General features: G+C 50.7%; 1 protein-coding gene across 1 annotated transcript; it reads right to left on the bottom strand.

Moving 5' to 3' along the window:
• Positions 1-11,386: 11,386 nt before the first annotated feature.
• Positions 11,387-14,157, bottom strand: LOC148479164 (E3 ubiquitin-protein ligase TRIM62-like). Its single transcript, XM_088454884.1, has one exon. It carries the CDS (start codon positions 14,155-14,157, stop codon positions 12,484-12,486), a length of 1,674 nt encoding a protein of 557 aa, XP_088311010.1. The 3' UTR covers positions 11,387-12,483.
• Between the last annotated feature and the right edge of the window lie 5,329 nt (positions 14,158-19,486).

The raw sequence follows: 19,486 nt of genomic DNA, 5'->3' as shown, positions 1-19,486 counted from the left end.
CAGAGTATAGCAGAGTGCACCTGGGCACGTGACCTATTAGCAGAGTATAGCAGAGTGCGCCTGGGCACGTGACCTATTAGCAGAGTATAGTAGAGTGTGCCTGGGCACGTGACCTATTAGCAGAGTATAGCAGAGTGTGCCTGGGCACGTGACCTATTAGCAGTGTATAGCAGAGTGTGCCTGGGCACGTGACCTATTAGCAGAGTATAGCAGAGTGTGCCTGGGCACATGACCTATTAGCAGAGTACAGCAGAGTGTGCCTGGGCACATGACCTATTAGCAGAGTATAGCATAGTGTGCCTGGACACATGACCTATTAGCAGAGTATAGCAGAGTGTGCCTGGGCACATGACCTATTAGCAGAGTATAGCAGAGTGCGCCTGGAAACATAACCTATTAGCAGAGTATAGCAGAGTGTGCCTGGGCATGTGACCTATTAGCAGAGTATAGCGTAGTGTGCCTGGGCATGTACCCTATTAGCAGAGTATAGCAGAGTGTGCCTGGACACATGACCTATTAGCAGAGTATAGCAGAGTGTGCCTGGGCACATGACCTATTAGCAGAGTATAGCAGAGTGCGCCTGGGCACGTGACCTATTAGCAGAGTATAGCAGAGTGCACCTGGGCACGTGACCTATTGGCAGAGTTTAGCGGAGTGCGTCTGGGCACGTGACCTATTAGCAGAGTATAGCAGAGTGTGCCTGGGAACATGACCTATTAGCAGAGTATAGCAGAGTGTGCCTGGGCACGTGACCTATTAGCAGAGTATAACAGAGTGCACCTGGGCACATGACCTATTGGCAGAGTTTAGCGGAGTGGGTCTGGGCACGAGACCTATTAGCAGAGTATAGCAGAGTGTGCCTGGGCACATGACCTATTAGAAGAGTATAGCAGAGTGTGCATGGGCACACGACCTATTAGCAGAGTATAGCAGAGTGTGCCTGGGCACACGACCTATTAGCAGAGTATAGTAGAGTGTGCCTGGGCACACGACCTATTAGCAGAGTATAGCAGAGTGTGCCTGGGCACATAACCTATTAGCAGAGTATAGCAGAGTGTGCCTGGGCACACGACCTATTAGCAGAGTATAGCAGAGTGTGCCTGGGCACATAACCTATTAGCAGAGTATAGTAGAGTGTGCCTGGGCACGTGACCTATTAGCAGAGTATAGCAGAGTGTGCCTGGGCAAACGACCTACTAGCAGAGTATAGTAGAGTGTGCCTGGGCACGTGACCTATTAGCAGAGTATAGTAGAGTGTGCCTGGGCACGTGACCTATTAGCAGAGTATAGTAGAGTGTGCCTGGGCACGTGACCTACTAGCAGAGTATAGTAGAGTGTGCCTGGGCACGTGACCTATTAGCAGAGTATAGCAGAGTGTGCCTGGGCACATGACCTATTAGCAGAGTATAGTAGTGTGTGCCTGGGCACATGACCTACTAGCAGAGTATAGTAGAGTGTGCCTGGGCACGTGACCTATTAGCAGAGTATAGCAGAGTGTGCCTGGGCATACGACCTATTAGCAGAGTATAGCAGAGTGTGCCTGGGCACATGACCTATTAGCAGAGTATAGTAGAGTGTGCCTGGGCACATGACCTATTAGCAGAGTATAGTAGAGTGTGCCTGGACACATGACCTTTTAGCAGAGTATAGCAGAGTGTGCATGGACACATGACCTATTAGCAGAGTATAGTGTAGTGTGCCTGGGCATGTAACCTATAGGCAGAGTATAGCAGAGTGTGCCTGGACATGTGACCTATAGGCAGAGTATAGCAGAGTGTGCCTGGGCACATGACCTATTAGCAGAGTATAGCATAGTGTGCCTGGGCACATGACCTATTAGCAGAGTATAGTAGAGTGTGCCTGGACACATGACCTTTTAGCTTAGTATAGCAGAGTGTGCATGGACACATGACCTATTAGCAGAGTATAGTGTAGTGTGCCTGGGCATGTAACCTATAGGCAGAGTATAGCAGAGTGTGCCTGGACATGTGACCTATAGGCAGAGTATAGCAGAGTGTGTCTGGGCACATGACCTATTAGCAGAGTATAGCAGAGTGCGCCTGGGCACATGACCTATTAGCAGAGTATAGCGTAGTGTGCCTGGGCACATGACCTATTAGCAGAGTATAGCAGAGTGTGCCTGGGCACATGACCTATTAGCAGAGTATAGCAGAGTGTGCCTGGGCATGTGACCTATTAGCAGAGTATAGCAGAGTGTGCCTGGACACATGACCTATTAGCAGAGTATAGCAGAGTGCACCTGGGCACATGACCTATTAGCAGAGTATAGCAGAGTGTGCCTGGATATGCACGCAGTTTTACTATGAATTTATGCTAATCCATAGCGATCGCAATGCCGACGCAGTACTACATAAGGACGCCCACTTCACCTACATGCACATCCGTAATGTTTAGCAAGACTGCGAAAACATCGGTACAATTGAGTACCATCGAGCCTCACTCACAATTAAGACAGGGTCAGACCTCACTCAGGAATTGCTTCTGCGCACGCTATGAGGCTTTAGGCTGCGTATGGTATTGCAGTGGATCATTTATATGCACGCTCCTGCAACACCGTTCAAACGCACTGGCACGCCTGCGTTCACCGACCCCCCCCATCACCACCCACAAACGGCACTTCCTGTCAATCGCTCTGCAATAGGTCTGCGTAGTTACTGCGATAGTCCAAATCGCAGTGGCTAGTTCGCGCACTGTAATGCATAAGTATGCGTAGAACGCAACGATCGGCCGATTGCATGCGTATAAGCAACTACGTTCCTTCCCGAATCAGGTCCCACGTCTCCACCCCTTCCCATTAATTAGGGATGGCCATCGGTGGGGTGTCCATCGATGGTTACCATTGATGGGCCAACCGTTGATTACTATCTATGGCACAAAATTAATCTATGGTGAACCATTGATGGTTTGCACCCCCTCGATGGTCACAGGCCAATAAATAATGGGGTGGGGCTTAACAGCCGCTGGGGGTGGGGCTAAGCTCTGCCCTCCCATAAAAAAAACATTGGTTCCCACTCATCCATCGATGGCAGATAAATATTGGTTCTCTGCCATCGATGGCCAAAGTAGTTAACATCAGCCAGCAACCATCGATGTTTTGAAAACATTGGGCCTGATTCAGACCCACTCGCAAGCGGCTGTCCGCTCGCAAGTGGGTCGATGTTATGCACTGCGCATGCGCACGACGGCGGGAGCTCCGTCGTGCGCATGCGCCAGACGCGACGAGCGAAGGAAAGTCCTTCGCGCGTTGTGTCTGATCAAAGGGGGCGTGCTGTCGATGTTGATTGACAGCATGCCCCCTTTGGTGGGCGTGCCGGGGGCGTGCCTCCCTGACGGGGGCGTTCCCAAGGGAACGCCTACCGTCAGAAGCCGGCCCACTGACATCACTAGTGATGTCAGTGGGAGTGATTTTGGCTCTGCTAGATATTGAAAAACTCAACCGCAGGCTCCGGCTCGCACTTTCGATGGTCGCGATGGTCACGACCATCGCGGCCATCAAACTGCACGCTCGTATAGGCTGTGGGTGGTGACCCACAGCTATACGAGCGTCCAGGAGGACGCTCCAGAATTATGGAGGGCGGCCCTCATTCAGAGCGTGCGCTCTGCTCAGAGCGTACGGCTCTGAATGAGGGCCATTGATGGTTGGTGGCCATCCCTAATGTCAATTCCTCTCAAGTTTCAGAAGAAATTGCTTCAGTGGGCACACTGTCCCAGGTTTGCTGGTCATGTTGGGGGATTCATAAAACTCAGGAGCTCATCCTCCGAGATTCTTGGTGGCCCACTCTCCAGCAAGATGTAAAATTATTTCTTGTACTCCCTGCATCCAGTTCCAGATTGCCTCTAAATATCCTACATTCGGCCACAGTCGTGGGCTATCCTGCTAGCCTGCACCTGTTCCCAATACCGTTTTGAAGCATCAATCTTCTACTGCTACTAGTAACCTGCATGAGGAACAGCATTCTTAAGCCACCCAAGGGACCCCGACCCGAATCAACAAACCCCTAGCACCATGCCAGTGTGTATTTGTCCCCTGCACTATGTGTACCCCTGCCCCCTCCTCCTTTAATCATCTGCCACCCCTACCTATGTGTGCTTATGCCCCCCTCCTCATGTATGCCCACCCTCACCATATGTGCCTTTGCCCCTTATCAACCTGTTTGACCTCCGTCTCCCATCTGCCCCACTTATGTCACACATCCTCACCCAATATGTTCTACGTGTCCTCCCTTCACACCTTTCCAACCTCCTCCATTGGATATGACCAGCAACTCCAGATGTGGCATGGAAGAATGGAGGCACAACCGTGTTCAATGCCACATAATTAAGTCTAATCGCCAGCATCATTTGCAGCAGCGCAGCTGTATCTTTTTGCTATTGCCATGGGCCCAATAGACTTCATACAGAGATGCCCACCGCCTGAGACACAAAATCCGCAGCTGTGGGTATTAAGATGCACCGCCTGTCACGCCAGCTGGGATTTCACCAGCTTTATGGAGGCACGGAATCTCCGTGTGACCATGGCCGCCAGGTCTGGCTAGTGGCGGGGCGACTTGGACGCACGTGCAGACTGAAAACATGGCCACTTGCGTGCGCCATCAACTGCGTGCACGTCTGAATCAGGCAATTTTCCTTTAATAAATAATAGTTATTCACTTCAAATGGTTACTGCGGCGATTACACTGCTGTAGCCAGAGGCAACCCTTCCCGGCAGTAATACTGCATGCGGGAGCCTACTGAGTAAGTATCACAACAGAACTTGTACCACTGCAATACATGAAAGTCATTTATAAAGGGCTATTATAAGGGGATAAGTATAGATTGTACCAAGTGTTTTAGAAAGTACTATGCAACACGTGTATAAAAGGTTCCAAACCGAATCTATGTATCTATAACTAAGATAACCTACTGCACCTACTTCTGTATCATCTCCCATTAGGGATAACTGCTTCCCATGGCTCCTACTGCGTTATCCATACGCACATATGCATCGTTAGCCTATGGCTATCATTGGCCACCAGTCTGGGCCTCGCATGTAGTCACAATGTTAACAGTTATTATCAGGGCCGGACTGGGACTAAAAATAGGCCCTGGCATTAAAGCACACAGGCCCAGCTCGTGTCAGCACCTGGCTCCTGGCATAGACTCCTCCCCTTACTATTCCTGACTCCTCCCACTTCTTAGTCTATGCTCACACAAATAATATTAATATTAGAACAACATACAAGTGTACATCATTCTCTGTATTAAATTACACACAACAGAGCACATCCAGCAGGGGATTCCTACAAGTGCCATAGTCAGATTGTCAGGATTCTGCCTGGGATCGGCTGATACTTACCGCAGTTACTTACCCCCTCATTAGCGAAAGCAGTAAGTCGTCAGGTGCAGCGGTAGGTGACTTGCTGAGTATTCTCCCCGGGGCCCAGGTGACTGTCATGCAATCCTCCATATCGGAGTTCCTGCGGTGGTGGTCATGGGTACAGCCATCTTGGCTGTATCATCTGATAGATCTTTATCCAATGGTAGCTGTGTCAGTTGTCAGCTGACTCTCTCATCCAATGGACAGCTACCTGTGCATCACGTGCAATCTTCCAGTGATTCTTCCCAAAGTTATTTTCCAGTGTGTACTCAGTACATCACCTGAGTACTAAGCCCTGGTGACTAATTTCTGCATACCTCCCAACTTTCCAGAACGGGAAGGAGGGACAGGGCGCGCGCCTCTGAAAAAGGCGCACGGCATCTGTTCACCTTCTGCACACCCGCTGCTCTGCTAGGCAGAGCAGCGGGTGTGCTCTCCCCAACTTCCCCCCCACCGCGGGTGGGACAGCGGGACAGTCCCAGAAAAACGGGACTGTCCCGCTGGAAGCGGGACAGTTGGGAGGTAAGTTTCTGTGTTCACCCTATGCTTGGATTTCCAGTCTGTTCTGCACTACTCTGGTGCTCGCCCTGCGACAAGATCCCCAGTGTGTACTCAGGGCCTTATTCAGACCCGCTCGCAAGAGGGTCGATGGTGGGGTACTGCGCACGTGCGGCGCGTGCATGTGCAAGCCCCGGAGCGAGAGAGAAATTCTCTCGCTCCGGGACTCACTACAAAAGGGGTGGCTGTCGATGTTGATCGACAGCTCGCCCAATTTTGTAGGCGGGGCGGGGTGGTGGCTACACAAACGGAGGTGTTCCCGAAGGAATGCCTGCCGTTTATGGGCTGTTAGAGCAGGAAGCTCTCTGGGGCTTTCGACGGACGAGACCCTACCACAAGGGTCTCGTCGCAAGCCCCGATGGTCGCGATGGTCGTGACCATCACCTGGCCGCCCGCAAAAGCTGTGGGTGGTCACCCACAGCTTAGCGAGCGACCAGGAGGCCGCAACAAAAAAAAAAGCCCTGATTCAGAGCGAGCGCTCTTAAAGAGCGTCCGGCTCTGAATCAGGCCCTCAGTACACACAACCGAGTACAACTACTAAACCACCCTCCGGTGCTTCTGGATTCGCACGTTGTATACTTACTGCCTGATTCAGACCCGCTCGCTAGATGCGGCCGCTCGCTCCCAGCGTATGCAAATTCAGCTTAGTGATGTCAAGGCAGGCGATCGCACGACATGGCATAAGCACGCCCACTATGTCTTGGCGAGCGATCACTTTGTGTTTATAGATGCCCACCAGCCTGTCTTTAGCCGCCCACTAGCGTACGTTATCTCTAGGAAGTATATACAACCATCGGTACATCGTGAACCATCGGATCAGACCGCAGCGCTTGTGGTTGACTGTACCCTACCACAAGCACTGCGAGCACTTCAGTGTAAAAATCAACCAGGTGACGTGTCCTATGACACTGCCTGTTAATTATGCATGCCTCTGAAATGGCGTTGAAACACTCAGGCACGTCTGCGTTCAGAACTCCACTCCCCCGTTACCACTGCCCTGCCCCTATTACCACCCACAAACGGCCTTGCTGGGCCAGCGAGCGCATCCCGATCACTCAAACTAGTTTGCGCACGCACACTGCGATGCATACGCAAATGCACAACATCAGCCGCGTACGAGCGAGCGGCCCCTTGCGAACGGGTCTGAAGCAGGCAATTAGTACACACACCTGTGTACAATTACTGAACTACTTTCCAGGTGCATCTGGATTTGCACCCTCTGTACCAATGGTGACAATCAGTATCCACACTCCGTGCAGTCAGCGCCCTCTCAATCAGCGCTACCTCCACCCTCCTCCAGTGTCGGAAGTTTATCTTACTCCTCCGTGGATCTTCTCTCTGGTCCCCCACAGTACCACTTCAGGAAGCAATTCCCTTGTGCCTACTCTGCACTTATAGGTATGGAGATTATACCACCAATGGGCCATAGGGGTGTGTCTTTCTCCATTCCCACTCGCATCGGATCCCTGACCAAGGGACTGTGACCTGCTTGCCGGGAGCAGCTGAAACCCATATCCCACTTGGAGGGGTCACTGGTGAACACCTCCCAGCAGGTTAGACTCCGAACCCTTGGTCAGGTCTCGACAACATCCGATGCTTGTGGATGGGGAGAACGAACAGATTCTCTCCAGGACCCTCGCCTCTGATGCCTTCCTCAACCAGGGACCACAACTTTCAGCCCCTCAGTAGGGAATTCCATGACGACGAGCGTGACACAGATATTTAGTAAGTGGTTGGTTCTGTTAGGTGAAGCTGGCACTTCATGGGTGGAGGTCACACACAAAGAAAAGATAATGCATATTGCCAGTTGAAGTGGATTAGATAGTGTTCCCTGTAGGAATTTTTTAGGGCAGGGGTGCTGAATACAGGAGATACATCTGTGCACTCCAAAGCAGAGTCGTAACTACACATTTTGGTGCCCTGTGTACATAAAGAGCATTGGCATCATAATGTACACTTTTTCACTTCTTTAAGTTTGATTTTTATATATGTAGCATTTCATACACTTTTAATTATAACCTCTTACTTATGTAAGACTTAACACATAGGAGTTTCTTTATATTTCTCTAACTATCACTTGTAATCTCGCACTAGTGTGATGCCGTGGGGCCGGGGCAGGATCATAGGTGGGGCGGATGGGGCGGTCACAAACATTCCCGGCCACTGTACAGTATACCCTCTCTGGCCGGCTCCCGACAGCAGTGACAGACAGCACTCTAAGCACAGTCACTGATAGGCCAGTCCGTGGCTGACGATGAAGCCCCGCCCCCTCACTGTCATAATGCTGCGATTCGCGGGTGTATTGGCAGAGGGCGGAGTCTAATGCAGTGAATTGTCCGCCCCCATCAGAAGCCGAATGATGCTGCAGCTGGAAGTCTTCAGCAGGTATTATGTAGCAGTACATGCTCTCTGGGCCTGATTCAGAGCCGGACGCTATTTGCGGACGCTCGTTCAGAAAAAGGGGCTGGCTATTTAAATTAAGTGCTCGCTCTTTGCGGTCTGTTGACGCCTCTATGTCTGAACGAGCGTCCGAAACATGCGCTCACTATTTAGAAAAAAACGCCCCCTGGCCGCTCGCATCATACGTCATCTCCGGTATTTATTTGATTAATCGAGTACATCGAAAGGCGTATGAACTGCTCGCTATTCTTGTAGTAGCATTTTCCTACCGCAATCATGCGAGCAGTTTAGGCAAAAAGACAACCAGATGACGTGGTCGATGACGCTCCTTTGCTAATTATGCACACGCTTAAAACGCCCGTTTTGACCGTTTGGCACGCCTGCGTTCGGAACTCCACTCCCCGTTTTCAAGCACCTTCCCCTGTTACCACCCACAAACGCCTCATCCTGTCACTCAAATTAGCAGGCATTCGCTATTTTGCGAACACACGAATTCCGACCGCACTGACTGGTTCGCGCATGCGTATTACAACCCATACGCATGCGCAGATGTGCGAACATCACTCGGAGCGAACGAGCGGCCGCTTACGAGCGGCTCTGAATCAGGCCCTCTGTCCCTACCTCCATCTCTCTCCCTCCCTCTACCTCTCTGTCCCTTTCTCTCCCTCTCTCTCTCACTCTGGGCCTGATTCAGAGCTGGACGCTCTGAACGAGTGCCCGCTCTGAATCAGGGCGTTTTTCTTCTTTTTTTTGTAGCGGCCTCTTGGATGCTCGCATAGCTGTGGGTTACCACCCACAGCTGATGGTCACGATGGTGAAGACCATCGCGACCATCGGGCTTGCGACAAGACCCTTGGGTCTCATTGCCGCAAGCCCTGGAGTGCTTTTGGCCCCAGACGGTAGGCGTTCCCATGCCCAACATCGACCCGCTTGCGAGCGCTCGCGAGCGGGTCTGAATCAGGCCCCCTGTCTCCATGCCAGAGAACATCAACGTATGGAAATATGTAGTAAAGGGGTGGAGCCTAATCATACAAAGTGTCCCGCCCCCATCAGCAGCATCTCTCTTCCAGGTTCTCCCAGAGAGAATAATTTTAAAGCCGGTCAGCATGGCTATAATGCACAGTACACAAGTTACACGTCTATTAGCACACAACGCATACTTCCCAATCCTATTGTGGCGGGACAGTCCAAATTTGTAGGTTCTGTCCTGTAATTGCAGAGTGTCATTTTTTTGTTCATTAATATTTTTTGCTGTACTGTCCACTTCCAAATAAACACCCTTATGTGGCAGCTACAAGTACTGGGATAGAGGACACCTGTATGAGCAGGATAAGAATTTCCTCCTAAAGCCACTCAGAAATAATGATAATAGAGGGGTTTATATTCAGAAAACAAAACAAAATGTTTTATTACATGGAATTATTGCATAATGGGATCATATCCAGCAATATAACAACAACAATATAACAGTGATGAAACATATCTGCCCCCCCCTAGGATTATGCAGCACAGTCACAGGCTCCGGCTCCTTTTGGGCTGAAGGCTGATAAATTTGAAACTATTGGTGCTCTGCTCTGCTGCTTAATGTAAAGTGTACATACATGTATCATGTATGTACTGACACCATCCAGCACACCGTACATTATATCCCCTCACTGCTACACGTACAATTCTCCCTCATTATAATGGCAGCTTAATACACAGACCATACTGGTGTCCAGGGCCGTAGCTAGGGTAGTGCGGCCTGTGCCATGGCACAGGGCACCGCAGGGCAGGGGGCGCCGTTTGGGGCTGTCAATTTTCTGTTTATTATCATTCTCACTTGTAGCTTCCTCTTCTTTTATCCCCAGCATCTCCTGGCCTCTCCTATCTCTTCCCTGGCCCTTCCCCATGAGGCCATGGCCCTCTCTCAGGTGCACTATATTATGTCCCTATTTATCCCCAGCATCTCCTGGCCTCTTCTATCTCTTCCCTGGCCTTTCCCCATGAGGCCATGGTCCTCTCTCAGGTGCACTATATTATGTCCCTATTTATCCCCAGCATCTCCTGGCCTCTTCTATCTCTTCCCTGGCCTTTCCCCATGAGGCCATGGTCCTCTCTCAGGTGCACTATATTATGTCCCTATTTATCCCCAGCATCTCCTGGCCTCCCCTATCTCTTCCCTGGCCCTTCTCCATAAGCCCATGGCCCTCTCTCAGGTGCACTATATTATGTCCCTATTTATCCCCAGCATCTCCTGGCCTCCCCTATCTCTTCCCTGACCCTTCCCCATGAGGCCATGGCCCTCTCTCAGGTGCACTATATTATGTCCCTATTTATCCCCAGCATCTCCTGGCCTCCCCTATCTCTTCCCTGGCCCTTCCCCATGAGGCCATGGCCCTCTCTCAGGTGCACTATATTATGTCCCTATTTATCCCCAGCATCTCTTGGCCTCCCCTATCTCTTCCCTGGCCCTTCCCCATGAGGCCATGGCCCTCTCTCAGGTGCACTATATTATGTCCCTATTTATCCCCAGCATCTCCTGGCCTCCCCTATCTCTTCCCTGGCCCTTCCCCATGAGGCCATGGCCCTCTCTCAGGTGCACTATATTATGTCCCTATTTATCCCCAGCATCTCCTGGCCTCCCCTATCTCTTCCCTGGCCCTTCTCCATGAGGCCATGGCCTTTTTTCGGGTGTCTTATCTCCCTGTTTAAAAAATAGGGGGGTCGCCTATGCTCATTCTGGCACAGGGCACCAAAAAGTCTAGTTACGGCTCTGCTGGTGTCAGATGACATAATTTCATTATTACATTGTATAGCATTCTTATGCTGAGAAAGTTCCCGTTGGCAGCTGAGGGTGCTGATATAAGGATGGAGCACTGTATAAGAACAGAAAATAATAATAATAATAATAAATTATACTTTGTGATTCTAACAAATATCTAGTTAATACATCACAGCCAATAGGAGCAAGTATAGCACTGACTACAGTAATAGGGAGAACATCAGCTGACGGACCGATATTGCAGCCAATCACAACTCTACGTAAGTCAGAGGCGGAGAAATCCCATGGAAATGCATATTTATTTATTTATGACAGTTTCTAACATACCAACAAAGGAACAAATCCAGGCACACTGGTCACCTGGTTACACAGGAGGACGTAGGGATTGCTTTTGACCATCAATGGTTAACAATCATCAATGGTTTGCCACCAATGATTGATGGTTTTGCCATTGATGGCGGAGATCCAAGGGTTCTCTGGCATCGGTTGCTGAAAAGCAGCAATTTTTTTTTCCTTGGTGAAGGGGAATGGAAATTGGGGCCTGATTCTGACCCAGTCACAAGTGCTGTGCGCTCACAACCGGGTCGATGGTGGGCCAGTGCTCATGCGCACGATGTTGCCGGCTCCATCGTGCGCATGCGCGAGACCCGGATAGCGACGGGCAATCCGTCGCTCTGGGTCTCGTGCCAAAGGGGACGTGCTGTCGATGTTGAGTGACAGCACGCCCCCTTGGGCGGGCCGGGGGAGTGGCTGCCCAAACGGAGGCGTTCCCATGTAAACGCCTCCGTTTGGGGGCGGCCCCACTGACATCACGAGTGACGTCAGTGGGAGAGATTTCGGCTCTGTTAGAGCCGAAATCTCTCTGGGGCTTGCGGCAACAAGACCCTACCATAAGGGTCTCGTTGCAGGCCTGATGGTCGCGATGGTCTTGACCATCGCGACCATCTTCCTGGCCGCTCGCTATAGCTGTGGGTGGTCACTCACAGCTGTACAAGCGGCCAGGAGGCCGCTCTAAAAAAAAAAATAGCCCGGCCCTGTTTCAGAGCGAGCGCTCTGTCAGAGCATCCGGCTCTGAATCAGGGCTTTGGTCTTGTCCCCCCAGCAATGCTGCTAAGTTCTGTTCCCTTTCAGTGATTACCCCACTGCCTGCCATGGCCTTCTGCAGGGTTATCCATTGATGTGTGCAAACCATTGATGGTTTACCATCAATAAATTCATGTCACTGATGGTAATCACTGATGGCACCATCAATGGTTAACCCATCTATGGCCATCCCTAGGAGGAGGACTTCAGCTGTAGCTCCACCCAGTGATTCATTCTTTTGGCTAAAATTCCACCAAGCAGATTCTCCTCTCTGTCAGGTCACCAAATCTGGGCAGACTTATTATGGTAATTTCTCCCAGCCGATGACTCCCCCAGATATCATTATACAACCTCTCCCTAACCATAATGCAGCATGAAGGGGCTCAGTGAAGGTGGCAGTGACTGTGTGTAAGTGTATGATGGGGTCACACAGAGAATAAAAGGACAGCTGTCCTGCCTCATAATCCAGGTATATCCTCACTCTGTCACAGGGGATATCACCAGCTACCTCGATCTCTCTACTGTCATGTAGCACTGAGTACTGATTATTATACCACCTACACAAACACCAGGACTTGTTATTATCTCCAATTAGTGACTGATCTCCTCTCCTGGCTATACTGGGATAACACATTCCCACCCCCCAACCCACTGATTTACTGACATCCACTTCCCAGTAATGTCGCCCTGAGATGAATCTCCTGGTGCTTATTACCTGATTAGATTTAAATCTTATTGGTGTTACTGGGCGATTCTGTTTTGGTGACCATGATGCCGTTTTCCTGTCATCTGATATCTGTATATTATTACCAGCTGTGGTTATATCCAGAAATAGGTGTGTAGCTTCCTGTACATATATCTCTGTATTTATACCTGTTATTACATCAGATTCTGTATTACCAGCTGTGGTTACATCCAGTAATAGGTCTATAGCTTCCTGCACATAGATCCCTGTATTTATACCTGTTATTGTATCAGATAATGTGTGTAATGTCCCTGAGATGAGACCCACATCCAGATCTCCTGCACCACGGACCTGGTAATCATGTCTCTCTGTGTCCTCAGTATCACACAAGTCACCTGTGTCTGGTTCCTGTAAGACAGTCACTGGGTCACACATGTTACACAGCTCCTCAATGTGACACATCTTCCTGGACAGCTCGTCCTTCTTTATTTCCAGCTGCTGGATCAGATCAGAGACTGAAAGTAAAACGCGCTGTTCCTGCCTGGAGATCTCACTCAGGACTCTCTTCTCCTGGTCTTCCAGCTGTCTCCTGATATCTCTAAATAGGGTAGTGACTCTTTTTGTTACACCCAATGCTTTTCCCTGATCTTCTCTCCTGCGCTCTTCCAGAATTTCAATTCTTTTCTCAGTTTCCTTTTTCGTTGTGGCCAGTTTCTGCAGAACATTTCTCAGCTTCTCTTTTTTCTTCTCAGAGGCCTCATCCAGCGATTCCACCTGATGTCCTCTGTGTTCCCCAATCAGACAGCAGTACACACAGATACAGGCACCATCCTCAGTGCAGTAACACCCCAGTATCTTCTTATGGACGGAGCATTTCCTGTTCCCCAGGGAAGTGGTGGGATCAGATAAGACATGTTCTGCTGACTTGCTGTGTACTCTCAGGTGTTTATCACACAGAGAAGCCTCACACAGCAGACAGGATTTAGCAGCAAGTACAGTAGAGTCCACACAGTAAGTGCAGAAGATCCCAGTCTCCTCCTGATCTGGCCGAATAGACAGGAACCTCTGCACTATGTTACACAGAGTTATGTTCCGTATCAGTGCAGGACGTTCCTGATACTCTACTCTGCAGTCAGGACAAGTGTAAACTCCAGACACCTCCTGTGCATCCAGCACACGATCAATACAGACCCGGCAGAAGTTGTGGTCACATCTCAGGGTTACAGGATCTGTATAGAGGCTCAGGCAGATGGAACAGACCAGCTCCTGTCTCAGATCAGCAGACGCCATCACTGGTAGCAGAAGAGGGAAATGAAAGTGAACGTCTCTGACACACAGATACCAGTGAGGTCACATTCTGCACACAGGGCGAGGCTGAGCAGTCACTCAGATTTTAGCTACAGGCTCAGTGTTATAATAAGTGACATAGAGAGTGGCGTAACTTCATCCGAGGTGCCCGGAGGCAAGATAAATGTTGGTGCCCCGCCCAAATTAAAATGTACCACCCCCCCAGCACCTATGACGTCACTCCCATAGTGCATTGCGGGACCCGGAAGCGGAGCTCACACTGAGCTCCGTTCCTCCGGCTACCGCAGGGGGGAACGAAGGAGCCGGGCGCCCGCTGGTAATACACTCAGCCGTCGCCCGGCAAATAGGGGGTGTGACTGCACCCCGGCGTATTGACGCCGCTGGAGGTGGAGCGCCGATCAGCGGCGCTCCATCTCCATGGAACGGCCCGGGGGACAATGGAGCCAGGTGCCCCCTTAAGGGCTGGAGCCCGGCGGCAAATGACTCCATAGTCTCCGGGAGTTCTGCCACTGGACATAGATAATAAATTACTGGGGACATCATGCAGGAAAATGAACTTATATTTAAAACATAAAGATCATTTAAAAAGCTGAAATGATACATCGAGCCGTGATTCCACAGAAGTTACTTTTTACAAAAGTGCAGTTACTTCGATTATGTGATTTATAAAATACTGTCAACAAAACAGGTTATTTGGTTATTGCAGATTTTGTTCACATAGCAGATCGCAACCACAACGTAGGAAGACGGACGTTGCGAACTGTGCATGCGCGATAGCAACATTGCGATCGCACTGCGATCACACAGACTACGTGAAGCCATCGCAGAGTGAGTGACAGGTAGTCAGAGTTTGGGAGAGGTGACAGGGGGGTGGTCAGAGAAACACAGGAGTGACAGTCTGTTTGGACACCGTTACATGGGCGTGTATAAATTAGCCACTGCGACGGCTTATACAGGTACTCGCTGCGGTAAGGTCTGACCTGCTGTAATTGTGCGAGATGTTTCCGATGTTTACGCAGGGCTGCAAGGTATTGCAGATGTGAGATAGTGGTAGTGGGTGTCTCCAGGCCCGCCAAGAGCCACGGCGGGCCCGGGTAACAGGAGGCGTGGCCTAATCGCTGAGGTGTGCCACGCCCCCTTATAAAAAAAATTCAGCTTTGCGGCGCTGCGCGCTGGTGAGGGGGACACTCTGAGCCCCCCATCAGCCCGGCGCAAAGCCAGGGGGGGGGCGCTCCCCCCCACAGGCATAGGCCCCTCATGAAGCCCGGGTAATCTGTAAACGCTCCCCCCCCTCTCGGCGCCCCTGGGTGTCTCTCTGCTGGCTGTGCGACGGCATTGCGATTGCATTAATAGCATATTTTCGCAGCCGAACTACATGCATAATCATAGCCGTGATCGCAATAGCTGTCCGTGCTGAATCAGGCCCATAGTACAGCAATACATCGCTGCATCTGCAACTATAGTAACAACATTCCTAGACACTGGGGTTTTACAGTTCATTGATAACAGAGCTGATGCAGAGTTCACAAATAAATTGGGTGTAAACGCGCGGTAAAAGAGCGTATTTTCACCAATTCGCAGAGTTAGAACTGGATGATCAGCAGCAGTATCATATGTGCCTGCCGTTAGGTACACATCCCATACACTTAACTGTTTGCGCCCAAATTTTAAGCCATTTACCTTACATGCCACAATCGCATTTTCTGGTCGGCATTATTTGCTTAAACTGTTAAAACCTCTATAATACAGGAGAAGCAACTCCCCGTCTTGGGTTTGGTATATTTTGCCGACAGTCATAATGTCAATACTGATGAAATATCAACATGATTAGAATGTTGACAAAACGTCCTTTGTGGTCTAGCGGTGACTTACCTGGTCCGGTGGTTCCAGTAGTGACTTAATTGGTCCGGCGGCTTACAGCGGTGTCTTCCAGGTCCGGCGGCTCTAGCGGTGACTTACCAGGTCCAGCGGCTCTAGCGGTGACTTACCAGGTCCAGCGGCTCCAGCGGTGACTTACCAGGTCCAGCGGCTCCAGCGGTGACTAACCTGGTCCGGCGGCTCCAGCGGTGTCTTCCAGGTCCGGTGGCTCCAGCGGTGTCTTCCAGGTCCGGCGGCTCCAGGGGTGTCTTCCAGGTCCAGCGCTGACTTAATAGGTCCAGCAGCACTTTCTATGGTAAGTATGATTTGTCCTAATCCCTAACCATAACCCTCACCCTAGTGCCAAACCGTAACCATCCTTCCTATATCCTAACTCTACCTCTCCCCCTAGTGCCTAGCCTTAACCGTCTGTTGCTTGTCCTTGCAACATGCTGGCATTTCACGTGACATTGTAGACCATACTTGCCCTCCAGGAGGTGGCCTGCCAGGTCGGTGCAGCAGGGAGGATGGGTGCGGCTGAAGTGGGCGGAGTGGGGGCATGTCCGCGTGATCTCGGCCCCGCCCCCCGCTTTATAATGCCGATATCACCAGCATTACAAAGCAGGGGGTGGAGCTACGATGACAAGATTCAGCGCGAATTACGTCATAGCCCCCCGAGCCGCCCCCCCTTTTACGTGCAGTTGCGGGGGATCGGCAGACAATGCAGGGGACTTGCCTACTCTTGCAGGGTGCCGGGAGTGGCACCCAATTTTCGGGAGGCTCCCAACAGTCCTGGGAGAGTAGGCATGTATGTCTGCAGAAGCTGACATGATAAATAAGGTTACAATAATCTCCCCATTCTCTGTGGGATAGTGTATAAATAAGGCGATTAATGTTTTTACCTGGTTAAATCCTTTTCTTCAAAATCAATAGGGGACATAGGGACTACGCTGGTATAGGCTGTGAAGAAGGACTGGGCACCAAACAGTTAAAGTCCTTGACTACCCAAGCAGCCCAGCCTCCTTCTCCCCTATACCCCGCCCCCAAGCAGCTCAGCCTCCTTCTCCCCTATATCTTGCCCCCAAGCAGCCCAGCCTCCTTCTCCCCTATACCCCGCCCCCAAGCAGCCCAGCCTCCTTCTCCCCTATACCCCACCTCCAAGCAGCCAGCCTTCTTCTCCCCTATACCTTGCCCCCAAGCAGCCCAGCCTCTTTCTCCCCTATACCGTGCCCCCAAGCAGCCCAGCCTCCTTCTCCCCTATACCTTGCCCCCAAGCAGCCCAGCCTCCTTCTCTCCTATACCTTGCCCCCAAGCAGCCCAGTCTCCTTCACCCTACACCCCACCCCCAAGCAGTCCAGCCTCCTTCTCCCTTATACCCCACCCCAAACCAGGCCAGTTAAGTTATCAAGCCCAAGGCAGGAGTGAGAAGGGGAAGGGAGACTGGCACACATGCAGATCCAAATACACTGAAAAGATGGACCCCCACAATCCATGTGCATCAGGAGAACGCCCTGTTCTCGAAGAAAAAGATTTAACCAGGTAAGAACATAAATCTCCTTTTCTTCTACTCTCCATAGGGGGCACAGGGACTATGCTGGGGCATCCCAAGGTAATGCCCCTGAGGAAGGGGATGCTACTGAGCTTCACTGAGAACTCTCCGAACAAAGGCCGCGTCCAAGGAGGCAAAGGTGTAAAAAAAATAGAAATAGATAAATGTGTGGCCAGAAGACACCATAGCCACCCTGCAAAGCTGCTCTGCTGAAGCAACATCGATGAGCTGCCCAAGAAGTACCTACCTTCCTGGTGGAATGAGCCAGGAAGGCGTCACATGGGAACGCCTCCTTTTGGGCAGCCACTCCCCCGGCCCGCCCACCAAAGGGGGCGTTCTGTCACTCAACATCGACAGCACGCCCCCTTTGGTACGAGACCCGAAGCGACGGATTGCCCGTCGCTATCCGGGTCTCGCGCTTGAACTCTGGGCCACCATCGACCCGGTTGTGAGCACTCAGCGCTTGCGACGGGTCTGAATCAGGCCCTCTGTCTCTGAAAGAGTACAGAGAGGGATAAAACCTGAACCTATATATAGATACAAACAATATAGTAGCGCTAGAAACCAATTACATGTGATAAATAATTAAAATATATATAAGTATATATGGCAATAAAATGGGTAGAATTTTCTACTTCAATATATTAAAAGATCACAATGGATTTTGTAACCAATGAGCCTATAAGCATATTAAAAAGTTCCAGTAGCTTTGTAACAAATGAGCAAATTATCTCACCCACAGCACTTAACAGTTCAATAAAGGCCTGTTCCTATGCATTGCCTTCGTAATGGACACTGGGAGAGCCCAATGGTACAGGTAGTAAGGAATATCCCCTGGATAATATCCTTATCACCGATAGAGGAATATTCTTTATAAATACTGTCATTCAGATTTAAGAATAGATCCTCCAATCACACGGTGTCCATTTGTGGTCTCAGGGTCTGATTCAGGTTGGATCGCAAAGCTGCGTTCGCACGCAACCGGCCACTGCGAAAATATGCTAATATGCTAATGAATGCATTCGCATTGCCGTCGCAGCACAAGATGAAGATGCCCAGCACTACACAATACAGCCCCCTTACCCTCTTCTCACATCCGTACTAATGTGCAAGTATGCAAAATCATCGGTAACATCGAGTAATCATCGGTAAGCACGCACACTTGTGGTTGGCATGACCCTGCCGCAGAAGTTGCTAAGCTTCCTGCACACTGTGAGTTCTTAGGCTGCGTATGGGTTTGCTGTGAATAATTTATGCATGCCCCAGCAACGGCGCTTGAACGCACTGACATGCCTGCGTTCACACGACCACCCTCCCCCCCCCGGTGACAACCCACAAACGGCGCTCCCTGTCAATCACTGAGTGGTGGGTCTATATACTGCCTGTGATCGCATTCCCGATCGCGGCGCCTGGTTCGCACACGCGCACTTCACCTTATATGCATGCGCAGATTGCAAACATCAGCCGGCTTTGCGATCCAACCTGAATCAGGTCCTTAGTCCGAATAAAAAGAGCATGCTTACTCTCAGCTGGTTATATCCTTTTGGGTCTCGAGAGCTGGTTTAGGCCAATCAGTAGGTGTTTCTGACGCATTTCACTGCTTCAAAGTGCAGCTTTTTCAGGGATGAAAGGCGAAGCCCCAAAACCAGGCCCACTTGCAGGAAGGACAGAACCCGGGAGAGACGAAAGGAGCTAAGGTTAAGGCTCCTGGCCGAACACCGAGATAAGTAAATCCTCCAAAGCCGGTCATAAATCTTAGCTGAATCGGGTTTGCGGGCACTGAGCATGGCACGAATGACCAACATGGAAAAGCCCTTGGCCCTCAGGACGGATGCCTCAAGAGCCACCTCGTCAAAGCGAGACGGGCCAGATCCGGATGGAAGCACGGGCCCTGAGATGGTAGAC

Source organism: Taudactylus pleione, unplaced genomic scaffold (assembly GCF_031769625.1).
Source record: "Taudactylus pleione unplaced genomic scaffold, aTauple2 ptg000634l, whole genome shotgun sequence".
NCBI classification, from domain to species: Eukaryota; Metazoa; Chordata; class Amphibia; order Anura; family Myobatrachidae; genus Taudactylus; species Taudactylus pleione.
Note: the sequence above shows the minus strand (reverse complement) of the source record. Positions and strands in the feature narration are given on the sequence as shown.